The 25623-nt window shown below is 34.5% G+C and overlaps 4 protein-coding genes across 10 annotated transcripts; 1 reads left to right on the top strand and 3 right to left on the bottom strand.

Moving 5' to 3' along the window:
• The first annotated feature begins 5577 nt into the window (after positions 1 to 5577).
• Positions 5578 to 10077, top strand: LPPEPSILON2 (Phosphatidic acid phosphatase (PAP2) family protein). The gene is made up of 4 exons (XM_022056743.2): positions 5578 to 6165; positions 8241 to 8466; positions 9034 to 9107; positions 9794 to 10077. Exons 1-4 carry the CDS (start codon positions 5842 to 5844, stop codon positions 10022 to 10024), a joined length of 855 nt encoding a protein of 284 aa, XP_021912435.1. The 5' UTR covers positions 5578 to 5841; the 3' UTR covers positions 10025 to 10077.
• Positions 10004 to 13141, bottom strand: LOC110824685 (putative pentatricopeptide repeat-containing protein At3g47840). Its single transcript, XM_022055215.2, has one exon. The coding sequence runs from the start codon at positions 12964 to 12966 to the stop codon at positions 10975 to 10977; it is 1992 nt and encodes a 663-aa protein (XP_021910907.2). The 5' UTR covers positions 12967 to 13141; the 3' UTR covers positions 10004 to 10974.
• Positions 13142 to 13453: 312 nt separating this feature from the next.
• MAN7 (Glycosyl hydrolase superfamily protein) lies at positions 13454 to 16295 on the bottom strand. The gene is made up of 5 exons (XM_022052403.2): positions 15718 to 16295; positions 15427 to 15621; positions 14883 to 15005; positions 14481 to 14683; positions 13454 to 14309 (listed from the first exon to the last, which is right to left on the bottom strand). Exons 1-5 carry the CDS (start codon positions 16039 to 16041, stop codon positions 13853 to 13855), a joined length of 1302 nt encoding a protein of 433 aa, XP_021908095.2. The 5' UTR covers positions 16042 to 16295; the 3' UTR covers positions 13454 to 13852.
• A 1855-nt stretch (positions 16296 to 18150) lies between these two features.
• LOC110822383 (GTP-binding protein Era-like protein) lies at positions 18151 to 25607 on the bottom strand. 7 transcript variants are annotated; one of them, XR_015818276.1, is made up of 11 exons: positions 25143 to 25607; positions 24902 to 25047; positions 23685 to 23825; positions 23495 to 23608; positions 22642 to 22767; positions 22366 to 22464; positions 22099 to 22200; positions 21566 to 21646; positions 20203 to 20326; positions 20064 to 20143; positions 18151 to 18627 (listed from the first exon to the last, which is right to left on the bottom strand). XR_015818276.1 is itself a non-coding variant. In XM_088217356.1 (10 exons), the coding sequence occupies exons 1-9, from the start codon at positions 25519 to 25521 to the stop codon at positions 20240 to 20242; spliced, it is 1275 nt and encodes a 424-aa protein (XP_088073482.1). In that variant the 5' UTR covers positions 25522 to 25607; the 3' UTR covers positions 19247 to 20143; positions 20203 to 20239. The 7 variants fall into 7 exon arrangements, 3 of the variants coding, with proteins under 3 accessions (XP_088073482.1, XP_088073481.1, XP_021908180.2); XR_015818275.1 differs by having other exon boundaries at positions 20064 to 20116; XR_015818278.1 differs by having other exon boundaries at positions 18151 to 18451; positions 20064 to 20116.
• Positions 25608 to 25623: the final 16 nt, after the last annotated feature.

Below are 25623 nucleotides of genomic sequence, written 5' to 3'. Positions count from 1 at the left end.
TATATACATACATAGAAAGGTATTTTTTTAAAAAAAGAATATGACGCGCCGATCTTAGCTGTAAAGTGGGCATGAAGAATCTTTGTAAGCTCTGGTTATAGATGCTTAAATTTGTATAAAAACTCTTGTGTTTTCTTCTTTTTTCTTTTTGCTGGGTTTGATTATGTGGTGTGGATAAGCTCTTATCTAAAAAAAGTTGACATCCACCTTTTTCCTTCCTCCTCGTGATCTTGTTTCTTTTGGGACACTCCATCAACTCACTACTCTTAATTAATGCACACACATATCTTAGACATACATACATACATATATATATATATTTACATGTATATGTATAGTTATATATGTGTGACATGACTTCATCTATAGAGCTCACGATTTATATATGATTTAGATATACATAGATATATTAACTTTTAAGTTCTAGTTAGTTCCGAATCAAGCTAATTTATTTCATCATACCATTGAAATTGTATTTAAATGAATCAAGAACATGTATGTACATATACATTATGGTCCTTGCAAAATATTTATCATAATAATTTTATAATATAATGTTTTTGTGTCATTTCAACATAATATCTATTACTGAATATATATGATTCTTTCTTTTTCTTTTTCTTTTTTTGTACACCCAACACTGTTAAATACATAAATTTTTACTTTTTAATAAGATTTTACTAAGTAACTCAAAATTCTATAACATTTAGTTAAGCACATTTGTTTTAATAATCTCAAACCCCTTTAAACCTAAGAAAAAAAATGTATCTAAAAATTTTTCTAACTCAAACAGTTAAACACTTAAAACTTATTGAACCTAAATCTCTCACAGGCTTAAAAGCATGTGTGTGTATTTTATGAATAATTTCTTTTTGTACCTTAGGGGCATTGCTAAGATAGCTTTCATTGTTAAAAGCATGGGCCGTATGAGCCCACGGGCTAAGCCTGAAAACTTGTAAAGGTTTGACGAACCTGCAGCAAAAATATATTTTACTGTGTATGTAAATATACTTAAGAGTTTAACAATAGATTATGTACACGAGAGGGTTACATAAACCTTAACCTAAATATAAATAGTATTATTTATTACTGTTATAAGTAAAAAGAAAGTAGAGAGGAAACCAAGTTATTCTATCGTCATCTTGCCCTACTCTTGTTCTTGCTTGATCTTTTGTAAATCCGTAAGAATCTACTTCAATTCTCTACTGTTTCAAGTCGTTACACGTGTACGTACCAAAACTAAATTTCTTACTAATAATTTTAAAGACGTACTTTTTCACTTTGATCTTGTATATTTAATTTTATTTATAAATATTACAAGTCTAAATTAAATTTAATTAGCCAACTTACAAAGTGCATTTTGTTATCGGAATGTTAATCAATTTGGAACTAAAAGCAGATTTAAATTAACCGATTTTTTTAGTCAGTTTGATTTTCGTAATGGGAATAATGACCAACTTGCGATTTAGAACTGAATTGAACACCACTAGTTAATTGCTAACTCAAGTCTTGTCTCTTACAGAGTCAAATTTATTGCTTGATATAACGAGACACTTGGACCATATTCCTTTTTAATTGCCTGTGCCAAACAGGGTCTAAATGCGGCATATGCATCAACCTTGATCAAATTCTATATTTTCTCTCATTTTCAAGTCTTCGCACATTGACCGACCAAAAGAAAAGACAAGAAAAAAAAAAACCAAAGTCTTCTCCCGTTCGTGATGTTGATTGGTCTTTCAGTCACCAACCGGTTACTATATCATGGCTCCTCAATCAAGGCCCAATTTGAAAATTGATTGGCTCGTACTGTTTTCAAAGTTCAAATTCCCCGTTAAGTTGTCGTGGGCTTTGTCCCAAATAAAAATTTATAATCTAAAGTTTATACTAATGTATAAAAATATTTTTAATTTTAATCTTCTAAATTCATTTATATTTTTTAGATATATAAATATATATATATATATGAATTTATGTGTCTATTGATATATATTTTAATTTGCATAGTAATAAGCAAAACCGGTGAGTGTTTTAACGGTTAAATTTTTAAAATTTATTAGAATTTTATAAGTTTAAATTTTATTAAAAATATAAAATTTGTTAATTATTATAAGGTGATAGTATTAATTCATAATATTTAATTTAATAAATTTAGAATTTCGGTAATTAGTGTGTTTAGAAAACTTTATTAGTTACAAATTAATAGAATTAAGGTAACAAAGAAATTTCTATTAACTGTTACATTGTGGTTTCCGGAATTAAGGATTTACCTTTTGTGCTACAAAAATGCGCAACGTGGTGATATGTGATTTGATTAGATGAAGAAGACGACGATCCGATACTGTTCCCAGTCGGTCAACCTGTCAGCGTCTGTAATCTGAGTCCTTCTCGCAACTGCTATTTCTATTCACAGAAAAAAGCATCGACATTACGTCTCTTCCCCAGATGCTACATTTGGATTATTCTCAGCCAAACAATCTACTCCATAGCAACTGAAAATTAATTGTATCTATCAAACTTCACTACATATTCTAATGGTGATTCTTGTCTGCTCCTCCTCTTCTCATTTCCGCCTCCTCTGCTCTGCTTTCTCAGACCTAACCGAAAATGGCAGCTGCCGCGTTCTTTCTCCGTCAACCTACTTTCAATTTTCTTCCTAATTCTTCTTCTAAGCTTAATAGTTTTAGTTATCGTCCAAGACCTAATTTCTGTCTTCGACTTCGGAGCTCGAAATCGGGTTTTCTCGGTGGGTTTCTGTCCAGTGAAAGAGGGGTGTTGGGTCCAAAAACCATGGCGGAGGCGTTTAAATGTTATACTTTTAGGAGCAACGGCAATCGGGATGAAGGAGTCCAAGTGCTTGAACAAGAGGTTCTGATGGATGACTCGAATAAAAATACATGTAATAATACAGACCGAATTGAACTTACAATTTTTTTAAAACAAGAAATCTATTAATTAATTATTTATAGTAACTTAAACGAACCTTTGTCCATTGCATAATGCTATGCCTATTTTGGTTTGGGAACCAACTTGATGATTTTAATTCTTTTCACTTATTGACATCAACATAAATAAATATGAAACAAAAGGTAAACAAAAACATGATTTATCAATGGTGGAAATATTATTCTCGTAGAATCTGCAGTGATGATCAGCAAAAGTTATTGTTTGCCAAGAAATTAACATATATATTATATACATACATAGAAAGGTATTTTTTTTAAAAAAAGAATATGACGCGCCGATCTTAGCTGTAAAGTGGGCATGAAGAATCTTTGTAAGCTCTGGTTATAGATGCTTAAATTTGTATAAAAACTCTTGTGTTTTCTTCTTTTTTCTTTTTGCTGGGTTTGATTATGTGGTGTGGATAAGCTCTTATCTAAAAAAAGTTGACATCCACCTTTTTCCTTCCTCCTCGTGATCTTGTTTCTTTTGGGACACTCCATCAACTCACTACTCTTAATTAATGCACACACATATCTTATACATACATACATACATATATATATATATATATATTTACATGTATATGTATAGTTATATATGTGTGACATGACTTCATCTGTGGAGCTCACGATTTATATATGATTTAGATATACATAGATATATTAACTTTTAAGTTCTAGTTAGTTCCGAATCAAGCTAATTTATTTCATCATACCATTGAAATTGTGTTTAAATGAATCAAGAGCATGTATGTACATATACTTGCAAAATATTTATCATAATAATTTTATAATATAATGTTTTTGTGTCATTTCAACGTAATATCTATTATTGAATATATATGAATCTTTTTTTTTTTTTTTTTGTACACCCAACACTCTTAAATACATAAATTTTTACTTTTTAATAAGATTTTACTAAGTAACTCAAAATTCTATAACATTTAGCTAAGCACATTTGTTTTAATAATCTCAAACCCCCTTTAAACCTAAGAAAAAAAATGTATCTAAAAATTTTTCTAACTCAAACAACTATACACTTAAAACTTATTGAACCTAAATCTCTCACAGGCTTAAAAGCATGTGTGTGTGTGTGTATTTTATGAATAATTTCTTTTTTGTACCTTAGGGGCATTGCTAAGCTAGTTTTTATTGTTAAAAGTGTGGGTCGTATGAGCCCACGGGCTAAGCCCGAAAACTTGTAAAGGTTTGATGAACCTGCAGCAAAAATATATTTTACTGTGTATGTAAATATATTTAAGAGTTTAACAATAGATTATGTACAGGAGAGGGTTACATACACCTTAACCTAAATATAAATAGTATTATTTATTACTGTTATAAGTAAAAAGAAAAAAGAGAGGAAACTAAGTTATTCTATCATCATCTTGTTCTCGTTTCTTACTTGCATTCTTGCTTCATCTTTTGTAAATCCGTAAAAATCTACTTCAATTCTCTACTGTTTCAAGTCATCACACATGTACATACCAAAACTAAATTTCTTACTAATAATTTTAAAGACATACTTTTTCACTTTGATCTGCTATATTTAATTTTATTTATAAATATTACAAGTCTAAATTAAATTTAATTAGCCAACTTACAAAGTGCATTTTGTTATCGGAATGTTAATCAATTCGGAACTAAAAGCATATTTAACTTAACCGATTTTTTCAGTCAGTTTGATTTTCGTAATGGGAATAATGACCAACTTGCGATTTAGAACTGAATTGAACACCACTAGTTAATTGCTAACTCAAGTCTTGTCTCTTACAGAGTCAAATTTATTGCTTGATATTTCGAGACACTTGGACCATATTCCTTTTTAATTGCCTGTGCCAAACAGGGTCTAAATGCGGCGTATGCATCAACCTTGATCAAATTCTATATTTTCTCTCACTTTCTACAGCATCAATTCTATGTACCTGTTTTTGTTGTTGGTCATTTTCAAGTCTTCGCACATTGACCGACCAAAAGAAAAGACAAGAAAAAAAAAAACCAAAGTCTTCCCCTGTTCGTGATGTTGATTGGTCTTTCAGTCACCAACCGGTTACTATATCATGGCTCCTCAATCAAGGCCCAATTTGAAAATTGATTGGCCCGTACTGTTTTCAAAGTTCAAATTCCCCGTTAAGTTGTCGTGGGCTTTGTACCAAATAAAAATTTATAATCTAAAGTTTATACTAATGTATAAAAATACTTTTAATTTTAATCTTCTAAATTCATTTATATTTTTTAGATATATAAATATATATATATGAATTTATGTGTCTATTGATATATATTTTAATTTGCATAGTAATAAACAAAATCGGTGAGTGTTTTAACGGTCAAATTTTTAAAATTTATTAGAATTTTATAAGTTTAAATTTTATTAAAAATATAAAATTTATTAATTATTATAAGGTGATAGTATTAATTCATAATATTTAATTTAATAAATTTAGAATTTCGGTAATTAGTGTGTTTAGAAAACTTTATTAGTTACAAATTAATAGAATTAAGGTAACAAAGAAATTTCTATTAACTGTTACATTGTGGTTTCCGGAATTAAGGATTTACCTTTTGTGCTGCAAAAATGCGCAACGTGGTGATATGTGATTTGATTAGATGAAGAAGACGACGATCCGATACTGTTCCCAGTCGGTCAACCTGTCAGCGTCTGTAATCTGAGTCCTTCTCGCAACTGCTATTTCTATTCACAGAAAAAAGCATCGACATTACATCTCTTCCCCAGATGCTACATTTGGATTATTCTCAGCCAAACAATCTACTCCATAGCAACTGAAAATTTATTGTATCTATCAAACTTCACTACATATTCTAATGGTGATTCTTGTCTGCTCCTCCTCTTCTCATTTCCACCTCCTCTGCTCTGCTTGCTCAGACCTAACCGAAAATGGCAGCTGCCGCGTTCTTTCTCCGTCAACCTACTTTCAATTTTCTTCCTAATTCTTCTTCTAAGCTTAATAGTTTTAGTTATCGTCCAAGACCTAATTTCTGTCTTCGACTTCAGAGCTCGAAATCGGGTTTTCTCGGTGGGTTTCTGTCCAGTGAAAGAGGGGTGTTGGGTCCAAAAACCATGGCGGAGGCGTTTAAATGTTATACTTTTAGGAGCAACGGCAATCGGGATGAAGGAGTCCAAGTGCTTGAACAAGAAGTTCTGATGGATGACTCGAACGGGTTGTTGGCTAGTGGATTCGAGTCCATTCTTAATCGTCTGGTTAGTGAGTATCAAGCATATATTTACATATATATGTATGATATTCGCGAAAGTAATTGAAATTTATTGCTGTGTTTCTATATTTAGTAAGTTATGTTTCTAGATGTAGTGAGTTTAACAAATGATTTAGCCAAGAATCAAGACTTCAAAATCTAGATATGTATTCATTTTATACTTCAAATTTAGGTTATGCAGTTGGGAACTAAATGGTTTTATAATTTTCTAGAAGCCTGAATTTTTGAGAATCAGTACTTCAAAATCTAGACATGGACTCATTTTTTTACTTAAATTTAGATTATCCAGTTGGGAACTAGATGGTCATTTGTAGGAGGTGGCTGGCCAACGTTTTGAGCAAATTTATAACCGACTACAGCGGTCAATCCTTGAATTGCCCAAAATAGCTCAGTGAACTTTGCCTGGGTTGGAGTATGATGCGAAACCCCAAGATTCTTACTTGAACCTTAAAACTCTTCAATCGGTGTAGAACATAATTTATATCACAATTTAAAAGAAATTAAATTTGTTCAATCATTCAAATGGTAGAAGTTAAATAAAACTTAAGAAAGATAAATGATATCTCTTGAACCCAATCTAAACAAGCACCAAGAACAATTGAAATAGAAAATCAAAATTGAAATACAAGTGATAACAATTGTATTCCAAATCAACACCTTGTGCATAAAGTGAAAAAAATGTCAAAACACTCTGAACTCAATTATGAAATATTTGATTACAACTCTTGATGTCCATAAAGAAGAGTTCCTTTGGTCAAAGAAATCAATGATAACTTACAACAAAATAATTACAATTGTAACTTCTACAATAAGTAGGCTAATTATGTGATAATTACAATTGTAACTCCAACAATAACTAGGCTAGTTATAGGCATGTAATTGTTATGTAACTCCTTATAACTCTAATCTTCTTAACAAACAGCCTTAATTGTTTGTGGCACCATATAGTTATGAATTCATTCTTGTAATAATACTGAAACAATATTTAAGCCCAAATGAGTTACACTTGACTATATGGGCTTACTTAATTCAAACTAAAATAAAACAATTCAAAATATTTAAAACAACTCAACTAATTCAACCCATACAAAAGGCTTATTCATCCATTACAATAGAACTCAAACAAATTCAAATTATCCCAAATCATTTAAGCCTAATTAAAGTTACGAATTTGGGTTGTTCAAAAAGCTCATATTTGAACTTTACACAATTGGTCATCTCATCATCCACATGTTTTTGAGTGCAAACTTGGAGCAACTCTTTAAACTCCTTTGCCTTTGATCTTGTTACTTGTCTACTGAAACTTTCTAGGTTTGGAACTCTATTTGTGTTCACATCATTTGAAATTTGTTGCAAGTCATCTTTTGATGCTTTTTTAGTATTTTGAGTGTTTTTATCATTGTTTGCATCATTCCCCCTCCCCTCAAAAGGATTCATCCTCGAATTAATTCCTGCATCAATTTCAAAAAGGGATAAATCAGATATGTTAAATGTAGCCGAAACACTATACTCACCTGGTAAGTCCACTTTATAGGCATTTTCATTGATTTTGGCTATGATTTAAAATGGACTATCCCCACGAACATCCAACTTAGATTTTCATTTTGATGGAAATCAATGATTTCATAGTTTTCTTAGAAGCCTGAATTTTATGAATAAATGCAGAACAAATCTAACAATATTTTGCAAATGCATACGTAAGTTAAGTAGGAAATTATCAGCTAATTCAATTAGGATATCATATAAACTATATTAAGGTGATAAGATTTTTATGTAGAATTGAAACAACAAAATCATTTTTTAAAGAAAAGTTTTCAATATTTTTCAGTTGAAGTATAAGTTTGTAAATAAATTCTGTCAAATTTATAGGTTTATTCTAAATATAACCTTAATATAGAATCACGGATATAACCTTTGTGATCTTATTGGGTGGTGTAGTGTAAGTGGTCAGTATTAAGAACAAACAACACCATTTATCTGTACCATTTATTTGATCATGTTGATTGAAATTTCTGGTTTTGAGGAGGTTATGCTTCATAATCTGTTTGTTGTTTTTGACAGAGTAAATGGCTTGTAGCTGCCCTTTTCGGTGGAGTCATTCTATGGAGGCATGATGCAGAAGCCTTGTGGGTGGCTATGGGTTCTGTTATAAATGCTATGCTCTCAGTTGTACTCAAGCGTATATTAAATCAAGAGCGGCCTTTTTCGACCATGAGATCTGACCCTGGGATGCCATCATCTCATGCACAATCAATCTTCTATACTTCAATGTTTGCTGTTTTATCAGGTGATAAATGCTTTCTATTCTTTACATCAGTATGAAATGAGTTTTTTCTCCGCCTTTGACGATTTACAAATTATAGTTTGGGTGTAAGATATTTTGAGCTAAATTGTTTAATGCTTGATATTCGTCATTGTGCTTCATTCAAATATGATATCATCACGTGATATCAAAGAGCGATGAGGAACTAGTACAAAACTACGAATGGGAGAAAAAAGCAGGTTAAATTGGCTGCAGAACCCGATTAATAACAGTGTCAAACATGAGTATCTTAATTCATCAATTTATTGATAATTTTTCATAAGCTGTTTCATGATTCTTCTATGTTTTTCATTCATTTGTTTTTTGAATTCGTGTCGAACTCTATCTCTGTTTTGGAAGATTGTTTCCTTCATATTGGCTTTTTATTGATCAAAGTACTTAGTGTCTTCTTCTAGCATGAGTAAATAGGATGAGCGTGTATCGTGTTCATGTCCCTTACCTTTGTCAGAAAATCTTTTTCCCTTGTCAGAAAATCTTTTTCAGCTGTCTTCAATCAGACATGTAATAATTTTCTGCTTTCTACTGTTGCAGTTGTGGAATGGCTTGGTATAAATGAATTCTCATTGACTATCAACGGACTCATCCTGGCATTTGGTTCATATCTTGTAAGTATTATTATTTGCTCCTATGTTAGTCAAATGCTTTGTATCAAATCCTTGGTTGATCATATTATGACAAAGGCTAGCAGATGGATTTTGCGTCTAAACTAGATCAAATTCCAGTTATCCTTAGCTAAATATTTCAAGATTGTCAATGGTGAAAATTCTCTAAACTTCATTCCAAAGTTAATTTTGATGCAGTTTAATAATGTAGAATAAATAACCTAATTTAGGTCTTAAATGAAACTCAGTGTCTTAAATGAAGCTCGGTGATGGCCCTTAATATTCTATCCAAACACTAACCTAATTGTTTTTTTTTTCTCTCGAGTCTTATTAGTCAGCATCAATTAGAGAATATTGAGAAACATTCTAAAGTTATGGACAGGATGAGTTTCCAATTGAACTAGAATTATGAGTATGTCAGAGTTGTGATATCTTTTAGGAATTCCAGGCTCAAACTTTGGTGCAGAAACCTAACTGTTACATGAATTGCCGTGCTGGTTTATTCCGCAAATTCTTTTCTTTGACATGATATCTCTGTTATCCATTCTGATTCTTTTGCCATAAGTTGACTTAGAATCATTTTAGTTTATAAACCTGGCATATTTTCTGCTCTCATTGCTGAATGGATAATGCCCTCAGACAGTAGAGAATGGACATGTTGGTCATGTATCTCTAATCTGTGTTTGCAGTCTTGGTTGAGGGTTTCGCAGAGGCTCCATACAATCAGTCAAATAGGGGTGGGTGCTGCCGTTGGATCCCTGTTCTCTATTTTGTGGTACTTGTTCTGGAAAGCCATTGTTTCTGAAGCATTTGCTTCTTATTTATGGGTACAGATAGTTGTTATTTTTGGGGCTGCTGCATTTTGCTTAGGCTTTGTTATATATGTTATTTGTTACTGGTTTAGAGATGAACGGTTGTAAATACATTGAAGAATTTTTTAGATGATATACATTTCATGAGTTCAAGGAACAAAGTGATTTTCTTCTGTAATGGTAGAAGAACGTTGTCATTGACATATTTTCCTTATTATACAACATTATTTCCTCACAACCAAGTACCAAGTCACGTTAGGAATGGGGACAGTGGCAGGTTTCAATTACATTGCCGAAGGGATGAAAGATTCATCTATCTAGTCTAGCAATAGGTTAACCAAATAAAAACCAAGCAGAATAATTTGGAGATGCTCCAGTGCGCTGAGAATACCAGTAACCATTTCACAAAAGAGTGGGTCCCAACCTTTTCGGAGGGAAGGGGTTGCAGCTAGGACACAATCTACACTTAGAGGTACCGTAATCAGCCAGGCTTGGCAAAATTCTCGCTTTCAATCAAATAGTTAATCTACTTTCTCTTCAATCAAATAGTTCAGGAGATAGCTGCATCCAAAATGTTCATTAATCCACCTGAGAGCTCAGCTTTGAGAAATCAACACCCTGATACAGAATTGTCTTTCTCATATCCAGCTCAAGTGAATGGAAATCCTCACTCCGACATTATTGACTGAGATTTTGAAGATATCAGGATTTGGAAAAAATAAGTAATTGAATAATGTTAAGCAAAGGCAAAAGATGCACGAGAGAAATCATGCCCATGATGGTCCATAATTTACATCTCCAACCAATCTGACAAATTTGGAGATTTCATCTTGATCTTAAATTAACATGGGCTTCTCTGACTTTCTTCTCTTAACTCTTCCAGGAACAGCACTGCCACTCTTCCTGAGTGCAATCTCATAATCAGGTTCATCTGTAACTCACACATTCTGATCATGGAAACCAAAACAAATTTTCGATGCTGCTCCTTTCCAGAAGCATAGCTTCATTAGTAGATAGAAGATAGCACACCTCTGAGCAACAACGAAAGGGACATTGCTTTAAGCTGGGTCAACAATGTTTAGAAGAGCCAATTCCTGGCTTGTAATTTCTGTCCCCGATGCTAGTAAATCCAAGATGCTGTATATCTCTTCGCCCTGTGGATTAGAAGTATCACCAGCCACAAATGCGGAAACCTGATCCTTGATCTTGATCCAGGACCATCCTGGCTCCTTGATCAAACCTCTCAATTTCATCATCTTCCTGACATCTGCTGCTTCCTTCCACTTTCCTCGAGCAGAATATATGTTAGACAGGGTAATGTGAGCCCCGGCACTATTTGGATCTAATTCAAGAATCTTTTCTGCTGTACGTCTTCCACAGTCAATATCACTATCTAACCTGCATGCTCTAAGAAGAGTTGACCACACAACATCGTCCTTTTTGCATGGCATATTGTTAATCATTTGTTCTGCATCCTTCAATTGTCCAGCGCGGCAAAGGAGATCAATCATGCAGCCATAATGTTCTTTTGAAGGATTTATCTGGTACTTACTAAGTATTGAATTGAAGTAGTTGAATCCAAGATCAACAAGTCCAGCATGACTACAAGCTGTCAAAACACCTATAAAAGCTACAGAGTCAGGTATCAAACCAGCCATTGGAATCTTGTCGAACAAATCAATGGCCTCTTTGCTGTATCCATGTTCAGCAAATCCGTTGATCATGGCAGTCCATGACACAATATCATCCTTTTCTCCCTCATCAAAGATTTTTGCTGCTTCTCTAATACTCCCACATTTTGAGTACATGTTTATTAGAGCACTTTGGATCATAGCTATTTGGTCCAATCCAATGGAGAGGACATGAGCATGAACTTGCCTCCCTTGCTCAAGAATCACCATACTTCCACACACGCTCAACACACTTGCAAGAGCAAACTCATTGGGTTTTGGCCCTTTCCTTCTCATCTGCGAGAGATATTCAAAAGCTTCTTCTCCAAAACCTCCTTGACAAAAACCACCAATGATGGTGCTCCATGAAATAACATCCCTCCTCCTCATTCCGTGGAACGCCAACGAAACTGAGCTTAGCCTTCCACATTTAGAATACATTGACATGATGGAATTCGCCACTGACAAAGAATCTGCCAAACCCAGATGGATAACATGGGCATGAATTTGCTCACCCCATTCAACTCTAGAAATTCCAGCACAGCCAGAGAAAACTGCAGCAAAAGTGAACTCATTAGGGTTGACACCAGATTCCCTCATCCTTATAAAAGCTTCAATGGCCTGTTCCTCTTGACCCAGCTGAACATAGGATGTTATCAAAGTTGTCCATGAAACTACATCTGGTGTACTCATTCTTCCAAACAAACACAACCCATAATCTAACTTCCCACACTTATTATACATTGTAGCAAGAGAATTAGCCACAAAGGATGTAACTTCAAGTCCTCTCTTCAGAATCTGAGAATGAATCTCCCTTCCATAATTCAAACAACCCGAAACAGCAGATGCCTTCAATGCAATCGCAAATGTATATGAATCACAAACCACCCTCGATCTCCACATTTCTGAAAAGTACAACAGCGCCTCCTGATTACAACCGGCACGAACAAGCCCAGTAATAATGGCGGTCCAAGAAACTACATTTCTAATAGGCATTTCATCGAACACTCTGCAACCTTCCTCAAATTTGCCGGTTTTCGTGTACATATCCAGAAGAGCACTACCCACGAACACCGAATTAACGAAACTACTTTTCACCGAATATCCATGTAATGCTTCACCGTATTTAACGCTTGAATTTAACCCGCAAGCCTTGAGCGCGACGCTAAGAACAAACGGATCCATGGAAAGGCCAGGCTGAAGCCACATGTGGGAGAACAACATCAAAGCTTCGGCTGGGTCCATGGCGCTGACATAGCCGGAAATCATGATGGTCCATGAAACTTCGTCTCTTTGCGACATTTTGTTGAACATTTGGCGAGCAAGATGCAATTGACCTGCTTTGACTAGCTCTCGCAATGGAGAATTGACCTCGATCATGTTCACACGATTGGGCGAATGGGTTCCATGTGATGGCTGCCATGGCGTTGTCTCGAGAACCAGAGATTCGCCGTGTTCGGTGCAGGGAATGGTTGAAGTTGTTCTGCATAGTCTCCCGGTATTGACGTAAGACCTAATTGATGAAGACCATATTTTGGCCGTCGGAGAAGCGGCCATGGCGGGCACTAGTATGGAGTGTTGCCGCTTGATACGAAAATGGATTCTGAAAGACGAAAGATGAATTGGGAGCCCAACTTTGGCCCAAGAGAGTCTACAGCAATGGCTCGCCCGGGTCTACAGGTCCAAGTGTAGCCCAGTTTTCTAATACGACATCGTTTTGGTCTCAGACCAGAAAGTGGTGAACCAGGAAATTATGATCAAGGTCAATATTTAGGACGAGTTAAATTTATTTTTAGGTGTTGGTGATAATTGTTTAGTTTGTAATTTTTCAAATAATTATCATCCAAAAATTAATTTGACAAACAGATTTAAAATATTATTTTTTTATTAATTATACAGACTTGCATTGAATTGGTACCAAGAAATCATAAAATAAAATAACAAGAAACAATAGCAAGTGAGAGTAGAATATTTTCAAGCCTTTCTTTTTAGACTAAAACCTGAGAGTTTACTTTAACAAACTCAATATGCCGCAGAAACTATGAAGACTGATATAACTCTTGATTGATTTCGTCCTGGACGAACAAGATTCATCTCTAGGAGAAAGCTCTCACCCAAAAGAAAAGACTAATTAGGAAGACAAGAACCTTCTTCAACTGCACTCCAATATATTTTTAACCCTAAATTTGTTGCACATCTATATATATATATATATATATATATATTCTTAGATATATATGTATGCATGAATCAGATCCCAATTTCTTCAGTTCCCAATTTTCTTGCCTCTTCTTCCACCACGCCACTGACTGTTCCTAATTGCTCTTGCTCTCTTCCACCTCCATACATTCCTCATCCTGGTAAAGATCCTTCTGATTTGGTCTAGCTTGTGAGACTGTTGAGCAATCAAATTTGCAGTTGAGGACCCTTGGCTCAGAACTATCCCATATCCATCCTGGAAAGAATCCATTCCTTCACTTAGGAGCTGCCAAAACAGGCCTCCTGCAGCTGCTCCTCCCCTTTTGGCCGAAGAGTATATCTTGTAGTACACGTTGTTGAATGTCAGGTCCCTCTGATACGTGCTATAACCAGGATCTTTCCATGATTTTCCGAATTCTGCCACAATGATGGGCTTCCGGAGAACGTACTGTGCATCTTGAATATGGGTACTTAGCCAGTTGTTCAAGAAGGAAAGCTGGTATTGATCGTTTGAGTTGGATAACCTGCATGAACATAGCAGCTAGATTCTAACTCAAAAATGTACAATGAGAGATAAACTTGGTCAATAACATGCTCTAATAACAACCTTATCAAGAACTTCAATCAAGAAAAAACAAACCAAAGCTCTTATCCACTATTTATTTCATGACATCTCAAGTTGGAATTCTTATTACCATTGATCAGGATATGCGTGAACAGTAGCAAAATCAATGCCTGGGATCTGGTTATTTGCTATGAAATCTGTTCCAACATTCAAACTAGGATTAAGGCTCAACCGCTGAGGTGTTGATTGTCCATAAAATCCTTCTAAACCAGCTTCCAGCAAGTGATTTCTGTCTATTGATTTCACATAAGAAGCCATTTCCATTATCCAAGCCTGAAATAAAAGCACCAAGGCCTTAAAAAGTTGGCATGAAATCTGCTTTAAATTAATAAGCCCTTTGCTTTTTTAACAAACAGAGAGACTAAAACAAGTAGCTTATATCTGAATTTACAAGCAGTAAATAAAGAATCCACTAAAATTAAGAAAATAAAGTCAAGAAGAAAAAGTCACATCTAAAAGGAGGTAAGTAAACCTGAATTGTCCTGCCAGAAGGATCTGATGTACATCTAGGTTCATTCATTAGCTCCCAAGCCATAATTGTTGGGTCATCCTTGTAATGAATTCCGGTAAAGCTGTTATATCTGTTAAGAACAGTCTGCGAAGAAAAAAAAAAGGGTCACAAGTAAAATTAGGATAGATCTCCATCCTTGTGATCAAAAGCACTATAAACTATTAGATATATAAACTACTCAACATTCTCATACTCAGTCCATGAATAACATCAACTACCCTTCCTGCTCTGCACAGCCAAGGAAACAGATTGGCTCTGATTCCATTTTAGATTTTAAACAAAAATCTTATGGCGGTAGGCAAAGTAACACATCAAATGTTTAAATCATTACAAGTTATTATATGCAAGATTCCCTTAATAAAATCAAAATCTCTGATTGGACTCCAAAAGAAGATATCTCAGCTAATTCTCAACCATTTTCAAGAAATAAAAGAACATTTTCAATATGAGGTATGGCTTAAAAACGAGAACGGAAAGATCAAGAAGATGAATCTTCATTATTTACCCTGATGTGGTTCTTGTAAAACCCCTTAACAACTGGGTTTCTGAAGAAGTCATCCTCAGATGTAAGGTACTGTCCTCTACTTCTAGCCCAATCCACATACTGCTTCTTCCCTCCAAAGCTCTCATAGTTGTTTGCCAAACTTAATATCAGCTTTATCCCATATCTTCTGGCCTCAGCTACCACAAAATCCAAACCCTAGAAGCAAAACCCAGATGAATTATAATTCCAAAAACCAACATTTTCAACTCGGAAAACTAACAAGGATTAATGGAAACTCTAAAATTAAAAAACCTTAAACGTCTGTTCATTGTAGGAGCCAGGGGCGGTCTGCAACGGTCTGTAGCCACCGTCGCTGAAAGCCCAGGTTCTGGCGACGGTGAGGCCGTGACTCGCGGCTTGACGGAAAGCAGATGAAACCCTAAACCTCTGTGACGGGTCAGACGCCATGTACATTAACCAGTAGGCATTGAAACCATTGGCGTAGTATGGGTTCCCATTGAGTAGAAACTGAGCTCCTTTGGTTCTGACAAACCAATCTCCGGCGACGACGTTGAGAAGAAAAAATGGCTGGTGGATTAAAACTAACAGTAGAAGAACCAGACCTAAATGCTTCATCTTCTTCCTCTGCTCTTCTTCTCTGGTTTTCACTCTGAGATTCTCAGGTTAGGGAAGAATATTTTATAGAGCAGTGGTGTGTTAGAAAGCAGCACGCTATAGAAGAACTAAGCAATGGCCCGAAGATGAAGTGTTGTCTTCTTACAACTGCAATTGATTTTTTTTTTTTTTTTTTTGGAAAAAGAATTAACGGTCGCGTGAAACCGACAAGGCTATGAAAATCCGTAGAGATTTTAGAACAAATCTCAACTTCCACTGTTAAACAGTGTTGATTTTTATGGTGTTTTTTTTTTTATAATAAAAAATTTTTTGTATTTAATTAGAGAATTTACTTTAGGAATTGGTATTTATTTAATATTAAATTTCTTGTCGACTGTAATTATTTCACTACATTTGTGTAAAAAAAAAAATTAACCACTACATTGAGTGGATAATGATTATTTCTATTCATTTTTCACATATTAATAATTTAATATATATCTATAAATGATTATGGCTTGTATATTCAATGTATCTATACATTTATATATTCATCAATTAGAAATTTTTTTATGTTTTTAAACTTTAATTTAGGGATGGAAGCCAACAAAAATAAGAATCGAAATTCCTTGGGAGACAAAAAGTCCATAAAAGATGAGGTGAAAAAGGTTAAAAAGTCATATGGGCCCTACTCACCAAACCATCCACCAATCTGTACCGTACACATGCGGTACGCTTTCCACAATTTAGGAAGTTCGGGATCTAAACCTGTCGTAGCCGTTGGATTTTCAGATATGGCCATTAGAACTTTTGATGCTGGATGATGCTCGCAAGAATGGCATCATCAAAGTAATATATATATATATATATATATATATAAATATCATATGCTATTTACAAAAAGATTGTTAAGTTAAAATTTTAAATCGTTGTTATTATTTTAATTACAAAAACTTTAACTATAATTTAAAAAAAAAAAATTAATAATTTTACATAATTAAATATTATAATACAACAATAAAGTAAAAAGTTTTATATTCAATAAGATTCAAATATGTAATTTCAAATAAAAACAAAAATAGTAGAAAGACATAAATTGGACGCAATTAAAAATTGAGTAGGACTGTATCTTATCACGTATATAATAATATAGGATTTCATAAATTCCAAACCATATATAAACATAAGGAAAAAAAAAAAAAAGATCAATAATTTTATTTTCTTTTTATGGTGGACAGAGAAAAGAAAAAGGGGGGAGGGGGATGAATTGTTGAATGGGAATACGCGTGGTACAGGATTTGCACCCTCTTTAAAGGTCACAATCTTAATCCCATACAAGACGGAGCTTTTCATGTGAGAAGAGACACCCCCCCAACTCCTCCTGTGACTGCAAACACCAATCCTCCCCCCATTTAATGTCAATAGTGGGATGCATGTGCTAATGTTTTTGTCAATTTCTTTATCACCCTTTTTCACCTCAAAGAAAAATGGGGGCCTGAGAGCCGGACATATCCTTACCATGAATATCAGTGTTTTATCATTTTTATTTAAAATGATAAAGAATTAGTCAATTAATTAAATCAATTCCAAAGTGGTCAGTTTTCTTTTTCTTTTTCTTTTTTTTTTTTTCTAAATATGAGCTGAGTTGTATGTCAAATCTAAAGTTTTCTCGATTAAAAACAACAATTTGAGTGCATAATATCTCTTACTTAATATGCATAACCAATACTATTCACCCTTTTATTTTATATGTATGCCCAACTTAATTTCCATATCTAGTATCTAATCAACATAGGATTATTTTCCAATAGTGCAAAAACTGATAGAATAATATACCAGCCACCAAAAAAGTAAAATTTTTGCTCCAATTAAATCTGTCGGAAATCGAATTTAGAAGCGAAACCTCTTTTATATGTGTCGTACGCGCGTGCGTGTGTGTGTGTATATATATATATATATATATATATGCATGTATAAGAGGTACACACATCCGTTTATACAAGAAGAATTGAAACCGTGTAAGAAAACCTGACAAGACTTAAAGAATGACCCTTTAGCCGAAAGCTCATGGCCAAATTTACGACTCCAAGTAAAAGTAGGAGTTGATGACCAACTCCACTTCAAATGCAATTTCTTCCGTCAATCAAGCCTACTAATCATATGCAATTAGGTTCAAGTTTTGCTGACTTGGTGGCCACATTTATAAATATATATTATTTTTAAAGCGGGGTAGGAGGGTATTTGCAATTATACAAGACTTGTGGCCAAATTTAGGAATAGTACTTCCTCTTTGGGTCCTCTGCTCTGTAAGTAGCGACAGGAATCAGACGTACAAATCTTACATGGAAGATTATCATGATTCCAGATTTTGAAAACCACCATATGTTCCCAACGTATGTATCAATCAGGCTTCGCAGGACAATCATGGGTTCTGGTTGCCATCATGATGATGTGAAAATCAGAAAATAAAGAGATACTCTTGATCATCATGTGATGATCATGGGCATTGGGTTACTATCATGCATGCATCAGGTTGATGTTAAGAGCGAAGGTAATCTTCACACTATTAAGATCATGGAGAGATCTTATGGATGACAACACCCTCATCTGACAGAATTACACAGACATTTTTGTTAGAACATATTAGCCTCTCTCTTGCACAAAATCAAAATGAATCAATAAAATGCAAATAATCTCCCAAATCATTAACGTTCCAGGAGCACCCTATAATTTTCTAATAGAAAAATATTTTCCTACCATCATGACTAGTTTTCCTTCCTAGGATCATCATCCTCATCCTATGACTCATTATGCTATAGATCGTCTAATTTTTCTTTCATTGACAAATGCTATGGTAAAACAAATCATCACTTCAAAATTTTTATATCAGTTTGAAGAGAATTTACAATTTTAGTCTTTATAGTTTGATGTTATTGCAGCTCAATTCTGTCCTTTTTCCGTGAGAGGTAAGAACTAATATGTTTCGTTTTTTATCATTTCGCAAAACTTATTAGTTTCTTAGGTTATTATGTTGTATATTTTTTAACTTCTGTTTTTTTCTCATAATTTCTATTTATTTATTTATCTTTTAAATTCTGTATTCATGTCTGGAATTTCATATACAGATATTCTATTAAAAAATTAACAATTTTTTTTAAAAAAAATATCAAAAAAATAAAACACCTAATACTAAATAATCACAAAACAGATAAAAGAAATTAAAATATAATCAAAACCAAACCAATAAAAAGAGAGGGCAATCACAAGTAACTGGGCTTTCAAAACCAAGGATTTTGTTTTCTAGTATCAATCAAACTGAACGCTCAACGCGCTGCCACCGACAGGTTTGGGTGGTGCTATCTCCGGATCTAAACATTTAGCATGGCGTGTCGCATCTCATGTCTGGGGCCTAAGGAAAGACCGACAGACAGGTTCAGAACTCTTTTCACAGCTATCTCCCATTCCATGTGCACACTTGCATTACATCGGCTCCCCCCCCCCCCCCCCCACCCCCAACCCCCAACACAGACAACGACTGTATGCCCATTTCACCACACTACCAACCTTTAAAGAGCATATACCCAATTGGGCTCCGGTTCTTTTAGGAATAACTATTAAGCCCGTCCACTAAGGATCCAACCACCGGAAATGGGTGTGAACAGCTTAATATGCCAAGACCTTTAGAAGAAGTCACAGTCCAACTCTAAATTACTTTAGCCCAACCCACCTAATGGTATCACGTGCATTTGCAGTTACATATATACATGGGCATCTACATCTATATGTTATATGTATATCGGTCAGCCTATGGGACTAATGTAATGACCACATGTTCTACTGTCATATCTAAGGTTCAGTAGTAATTTGGTAACTTTGTTAGTAATCACCTAGCATTATGTAGTAATTCAGTTACTACACAAAGTTGAATGATTATTACACAAAGCTGCTAAATTACTAATAACTGCACTGAGTTCCAGAAGACACACAAAACGGTAGAATGCTGATGTACTGGAAGGATAAACGGCAGGTACTAACAAAATTACCTGTAAGTTTTCAGATCATTGGCTAGCGGCACTGTACCAATTCCTGTCTTCAGCTGGCAAGAGGAATCATGCAGAAAAGACTACGCAATTGACGAAACAGAACAATTAAAAAAAATTGATTCAGATAATTTTAACTTACATTTCGCTGAATACAAAGAATTGATTTAATGGCCAAACTACAATGCTCGAATTTGCCCCCCGTAGCCATAGTACTTCAACAGCCCTTCATCCTGCCGCCAATTTTCTTTTACTTTCACTTCAATCTGTTCAGATGGAGTTCCTTTTGGTCATTTGTTTTCACACCAGTAACAAACAGAAAAAGCTAGAATGAATTATACAATGGACTGAATGAATTATTCAATGATATGCAGCAGCCTGAATTTTAGATGGTAATACACTAGCAGTCCATTTGTTCAAGTACTATTCCATTCTTATCCTTTTCCCTTACTTGACCACTGTATATCTTGATATGTAAAAACAAGGCAATAGTTCTTATGTTTTGAATTAATTTCTCATAAGTTAAATTGATGGATTTCCAGTTTTAATTTGGTTAGGTAAAAATCAAATGCTCACCTCCAAATAATTCAAGATATTAGGGAAGTTCATTCAGTATGTAAAGTAAAGAAATTAAATAGAAGTTGAACCTAATATATTGCAAGGTTGCCTTTAGATCAATTTCCCATTAAATTTATGGTCAGTTCCTAGTTCTAGTTTTCCATATAAGCCATAATATGTAAATTTAGGAGATAATTTTGTGGTGTTTGGGTAACCACCATCCCCATCTTGAAATTGAATGAAAATTGAGATAAAATTACCTACTAGGAATTGAGTCCAATAAATTTTGTTCTAATTATACATAATAAAACTAAAAACAAATTGTCGATTTAGTTTCCATATAAGTGAATTTTTTCCCTGTAATTGAGTAACATAAAATATGATTTAGAATATATAACATTCTTATTTAGGATAGGAAATTGAGAAAAAAAAGTCAATGAATAGTTATTTCCTCTATTATAATCTATATTGGTTAAATAAAACAAATTAATTGTTCATATTAAGGTAACTTTAGTTATAATAACTTCCAAACTTAATTAAAAGCATAACACAGAAAAAAGGAAAAAAATTTTGCTGTTTTTTGTCAAAATTTTCATAGTTATATAAAAAGAGTATGAATTGAAATAATTTTATAAATTTAAGAACCAAACTATGATTAAAAAAAAAATTACAACCTAATGGTAACACAGCAAATAAATCAGAGTTAAAATAATAGTTTGCCTGAAAACTAAAATCAAATTTTAAACTATGAATTGAACGTGAACTGAACTAAGCACGGTATAAAAGCCTCATGCTATATTAAACAACTAATTTTTTCCTACAAATGCATTACTGTTTAAGTATCCAAGTGAATATATAAACACAACAACCTAAACTTATCTGCTTGTTTTGTCCTTCAAATTATATAACTGATTTATGGTAGAGAAGTTAAGAGTTGAAGTTGGCACCTCAAGATAGACTTTCTTCTGTAGAAAATCTTCTACGTCAAGCCGAGCAGCAGTTGCAAGCAGTTTCAAAGCCTTCCCTTCCTACAATGATGGGAAAAGCAAAACAAAATGAAAAGCAAACAGTACTGCTATGAAACAGTAATAGAACTTGCCACTCAACCCATCAAAACCAATAACAAATTCCTGTCACTTGCAAACAACCACCGTGCACAAACTAGGCAACTGAATGCCTCATTTTGCTCTCTGTGCCCTTGCTCTATGCTTACTAGTCTTGCGGCTCTTGCATACATTCAAAAACACTGCAATTTAGGTCTGACCTAGCTTGACCCCATTTTTTGCCAATGATAATTAACTTCTTCGCTAAAAGGCAGTACCTCTCTCCACCTTTTTCTTTCCTTTTAGTCAGCTTTCTCCTTCTAAAATTGAGTCCTCGCTTATTGCACCATTATTACGATATGCCTCCAGCTCAAGCCCCCATAAGCAGGCATCAATCATGCTTTGAAAAAAATTCTGAGTGAAAGATCCATACTTACTTTTCCAATGAGGATGATTTTCTGTGTGTTTTTCTCGACTATGATCTCCACCTGTATAAAATCTTTTGCAGTTGGCCTACTTTTATAGCTGACCACATTGACCTGAAAAATTCAAAGAGCAAGATACTAAATTTCTGTACCATGCATTACCTCTAGAAGTGTTCAAGGAACAAAAACCCTCCCTTCTTAATTCAATACAGAGGAATAGGGGGATAGGAGTGAGAAAATAACTGTATCAGGATACTACAGTGTGAATTTTTGTATTACCTGACACGCATAAGGTACTTCATTGCGGTATTGCAAAAATATCTTCTCTCTGACAATTTCAGCGATAAAGAATCTTTCTGGATGCTCGCTAACAATATCCTGAAAATTTCATGGCCAATATATCTTCATATTCACGTGATAGATGAAACCCCTACTAGAAGAGTTTCTGATAGACTAGTTAACACTCCAGGTGAAGTAAGAATTTTCAATTATCAAGTTACTGCTGTCCAATCATTCTGGAAGACGAGAAAATATGTGATTCAGCTTGCTCCATACCTTTGGATAATAAGCTGGCCCAAGGGGAAGTTTTGATAGTATCCAATCCTTGATATCATCTACTCCATAACCATATTTGGCACTTACAGGTATGACCTCATCAACATCTGTAAATTTCTCATACCACTGCAACAAAAATAAAGTGCAAAATATTATTTTTTTAAAAAATAAAATAAAAATAAAGTGCAAAATAAATAAAGGAACCTAAGCTACCATGCTTCCAACTCTATGACTAATCCAGGACCAGAAACACCCACAACAGGGGGAAGAACCAGATAATTTAATGGGTTCAAACCTCATTTCTACACATACATCCAGCCTTATTCAATAGGTATTAACCATCCAAATCAGTGGCTCTATCTTAATATTATGTTACATGCTAACTACAGGCAATCAAACACAAGGATCTGCATTAAGACGCATCTAGACTACACAGATCAAATAAGTAGCAAAGTGCAAAATAAATGACCAAGTAATTTCCTAATAGAGTCACTAGCCTGTTAGATGAAAACTTTAGTGATTTAACAAATTAAACCAATCAAGGCTGTATTGGTATTTTTTCAAAATCAAATATTTTTGATGATTTGTTTACAGAAGTAACGGACCGTTGAAGGAAAGTAACTTCCCAGTTCATGTGAACCAGGAGTAAAGAAGGAAGTTAATTAAACTTAAAATTTGTTATAACAACTATTTTCACCGCAATAAACCTATTGATGAACAAGTGTAAATAATTAACATTCATTTACTAGACTCTAGACTATCAAAGCGGTAGATATCACGACACATACAAAATGGGTTTTCATTCTTAAACATAATACAACAGGATGAAGTGCAGATATTAAAAGACTTTCACCTCCAGTTTTTTTGCAATTTCACCCGGTTTAATCAAATCTTTCTTGTTCATCACCAGCAACGTTGGCAGCTTATCTTTGAGGTTTCCAACACCTTCTTCCAACACTTCATCAATCTATGAAAAAGAAACATTCAGTTTAGCAAACAGAAAGCAATCTTCAGAAACAAAACAAGAAACAAAAGTACCATACTTTCTCAGGCACTTTACATGCATCGACAAGTACTATTACACAGTCTGCATTAACAGCTGCACTGCGCACATTCTTCATCATCATGGAGTCCAACTTGTGCATTTTCTTCTCAATGACACCTGGTGTATCGTAAAGTATCATCTGCAAGAAAAGGCTTGGGTCATACTGATGGATACAGATTATCTAAGGCCCTATAAGGTGAACGGATTTTCATAATCCCAATGAATTCTTCTATGCATGTCCACTTGGGACATGTGAGAGGAGACATTGACTGCCCATGAGATAATAAACAAGTATGAATCTATAAACTATGTTTAATTGATGATTTTGTCATTTATTAAGTCAGGTTAAAGATATTACTGAATTGATCTAAGTTTGTGATTTTATTTTGTTAAAAACCTGTGGTGATGCCTTATAAGTCATAACTGTGGATATAGGATGCCAGCTCCAGTACACTGATAGAGAGAATACCCCTATTTACATTCAACCTAGTTAGTTTCCTCTTCCTCAAAATATAAATAATAGACTGGATTCTTTCCAACACCTAAAGCTTTTGGAAGTATTGGTCCACCTCTATTATTTAACATAGTCATAGAATTAGAGTTCTACCATTTGAATACTGAATTCTTTCTAACCCTTAGAGCTTTTGGAAGTATTGGTCCACCTCTTTTAGTTAACATAGTAATGGAGTTAAAGTTCTACTGTTTGAATAATGGCTGCTCCATTTCTCTTAATTTAGTTTCGTACAATTCTTAATCCACACTATCGACCTAGTGAGCTTACACACAATATTTCCTTCTGCCCTGACCACCTTACTTTCTGTTGACAAAATTTCAACATTGCCACAGCAACTTTGTGTTTAATACCTAGTGGACTTGCTTCCATTAGGTAGCATGGTAAACTATAAATAATTTATTGCAATATTTCCTATCAACTTAAACTTTTCTAATAACAAGCTTTTATCAAATATCTCACACTCTCTAGAATATGTTTGCTTCCTATGGCCAACAATGAGAAGAAGGGAAGACCTTGTTTGACCCCATAGTCCATAATAAGGTTACTCAGTCCACTGCTTCAGCGCCTAATTTCCGTTCAATTGGTATCTAAATCCATACTCCTTATTCCTTAAAAGCGTTAGGAATTTACCACACTCTGATCTGTAAAGGAGCAATCGTTATTAATACGAACTTCTAAAAGAGAGTAGAAAACAATCAAACCTGATAATCTGGGCCGGAACATATACCAAGAATTCGATGCCTCGTGGTTTGAGGTTTATCCGTAACTATAGACAATTTTTGACCTATCATTTGATTTGCAAGCGTACTCTTTCCAACATTTGGTTTGCCAAGCACAGCCACGAATCCTGCCCCTCAACAAAATTACCCAACAGATCACCTCTAAGATTTCAAATACTTGCTAATATAATCTCCATTGTTAATGAAGTTTTAAGAAACTAACCACTGCGATGGTTAGGATCAGAGTCGTAACCAATCTCCTCCATTTCGTAATCGTCGAGCAAAGCCATGTTTCTCTCCGGCTTTCCGCTTAGAGAGAGGAAACTCGACTCGTCATCGCTAGTGCTGGCTTTCTCTTCTTCTTCTTCTTCTTCGTATTCGTTGTGTTCAGACTGTCGTCGGCTGACCCACAGGTGTCGCTGTTTCTCTGATAACGAACGGTGTGCAGGTGTCGCGCTGCCACTTTGGACATGGAGCCGAAAGCGGGAGTCTCTGTTGGGGTTTCTGATGTGGAGAGGGAAAAGAATGAGCTTCTTATCCGTAGTGACAGTAAAAAGTTTTTCTCTGGGAATAGCTGCTGAGAAGTGTAGTGTTAGCTCCATTGTCGGAGCTTGCTTCGGGGTGCTACTTCAGAATTTTTCTTTTCTCTGTAGATGATACTGGATAATGCTTAAACCCCGCCTCGGGCAAACGGCGTCGTATCA

Source organism: Carica papaya, chromosome 4 (assembly GCF_054855325.1).
Source record: "Carica papaya isolate Zhongbai chromosome 4, ASM5485532v1, whole genome shotgun sequence".
Taxonomy (NCBI): domain Eukaryota; kingdom Viridiplantae; phylum Streptophyta; class Magnoliopsida; order Brassicales; family Caricaceae; genus Carica; species Carica papaya.
Note: the sequence above shows the minus strand (reverse complement) of the source record. Positions and strands in the feature narration are given on the sequence as shown.

What these genes read in the sequence shown, in the direction of transcription:
- LPPEPSILON2 (XM_022056743.2), top strand. Translation starts at nt 5,842, where the DNA reads ATGGCAGCTGCCGCGTTCTTTCTCCGTCAACCTACTTTCAATTTTCTT. An exon ending in AGTCCATTCTTAATCGTCTG is followed by an intron (nt 6,166 to 8,240) that starts GTTAGTGAGTAT and finishes TGTTTTTGACAG; the next exon opens with AGTAAATGGCTTGTAGCTGC. An exon ending in AATGTTTGCTGTTTTATCAG is followed by an intron (nt 8,467 to 9,033) that starts GTGATAAATGCT and finishes CTACTGTTGCAG; the next exon opens with TTGTGGAATGGCTTGGTATA.
- LOC110824685 (XM_022055215.2), bottom strand. Translation starts at nt 12,966, where the DNA reads ATGATCGAGGTCAATTCTCCATTGCGAGAGCTAGTCAAAGCAGGTCAA.
- MAN7 (XM_022052403.2), bottom strand. Translation starts at nt 16,041, where the DNA reads ATGAAGCATTTAGGTCTGGTTCTTCTACTGTTAGTTTTAATCCACCAG. An exon ending in ACAATGAACAGACGTTTAAG is followed by an intron (nt 15,622 to 15,717) that starts GTTTTTTAATTT and finishes TTTTGCTTCTAG; the next exon opens with GGTTTGGATTTTGTGGTAGC. An exon ending in CTTCTGGCAGGACAATTCAG is followed by an intron (nt 14,684 to 14,882) that starts GTTTACTTACCT and finishes CTTTTATTTCAG; the next exon opens with GCTTGGATAATGGAAATGGC.
- LOC110822383 (XM_088217356.1), bottom strand. Translation starts at nt 25,521, where the DNA reads ATGGAGCTAACACTACACTTCTCAGCAGCTATTCCCAGAGAAAAACTT. An exon ending in TGATCCTAACCATCGCAGTG is followed by an intron (nt 25,048 to 25,142) that starts GTTAGTTTCTTA and finishes GTTGAGGGGCAG; the next exon opens with GATTCGTGGCTGTGCTTGGC. An exon ending in AAGTACCTTATGCGTGTCAG is followed by an intron (nt 22,201 to 22,365) that starts GTAATACAAAAA and finishes TGAATTTTTCAG; the next exon opens with GTCAATGTGGTCAGCTATAA.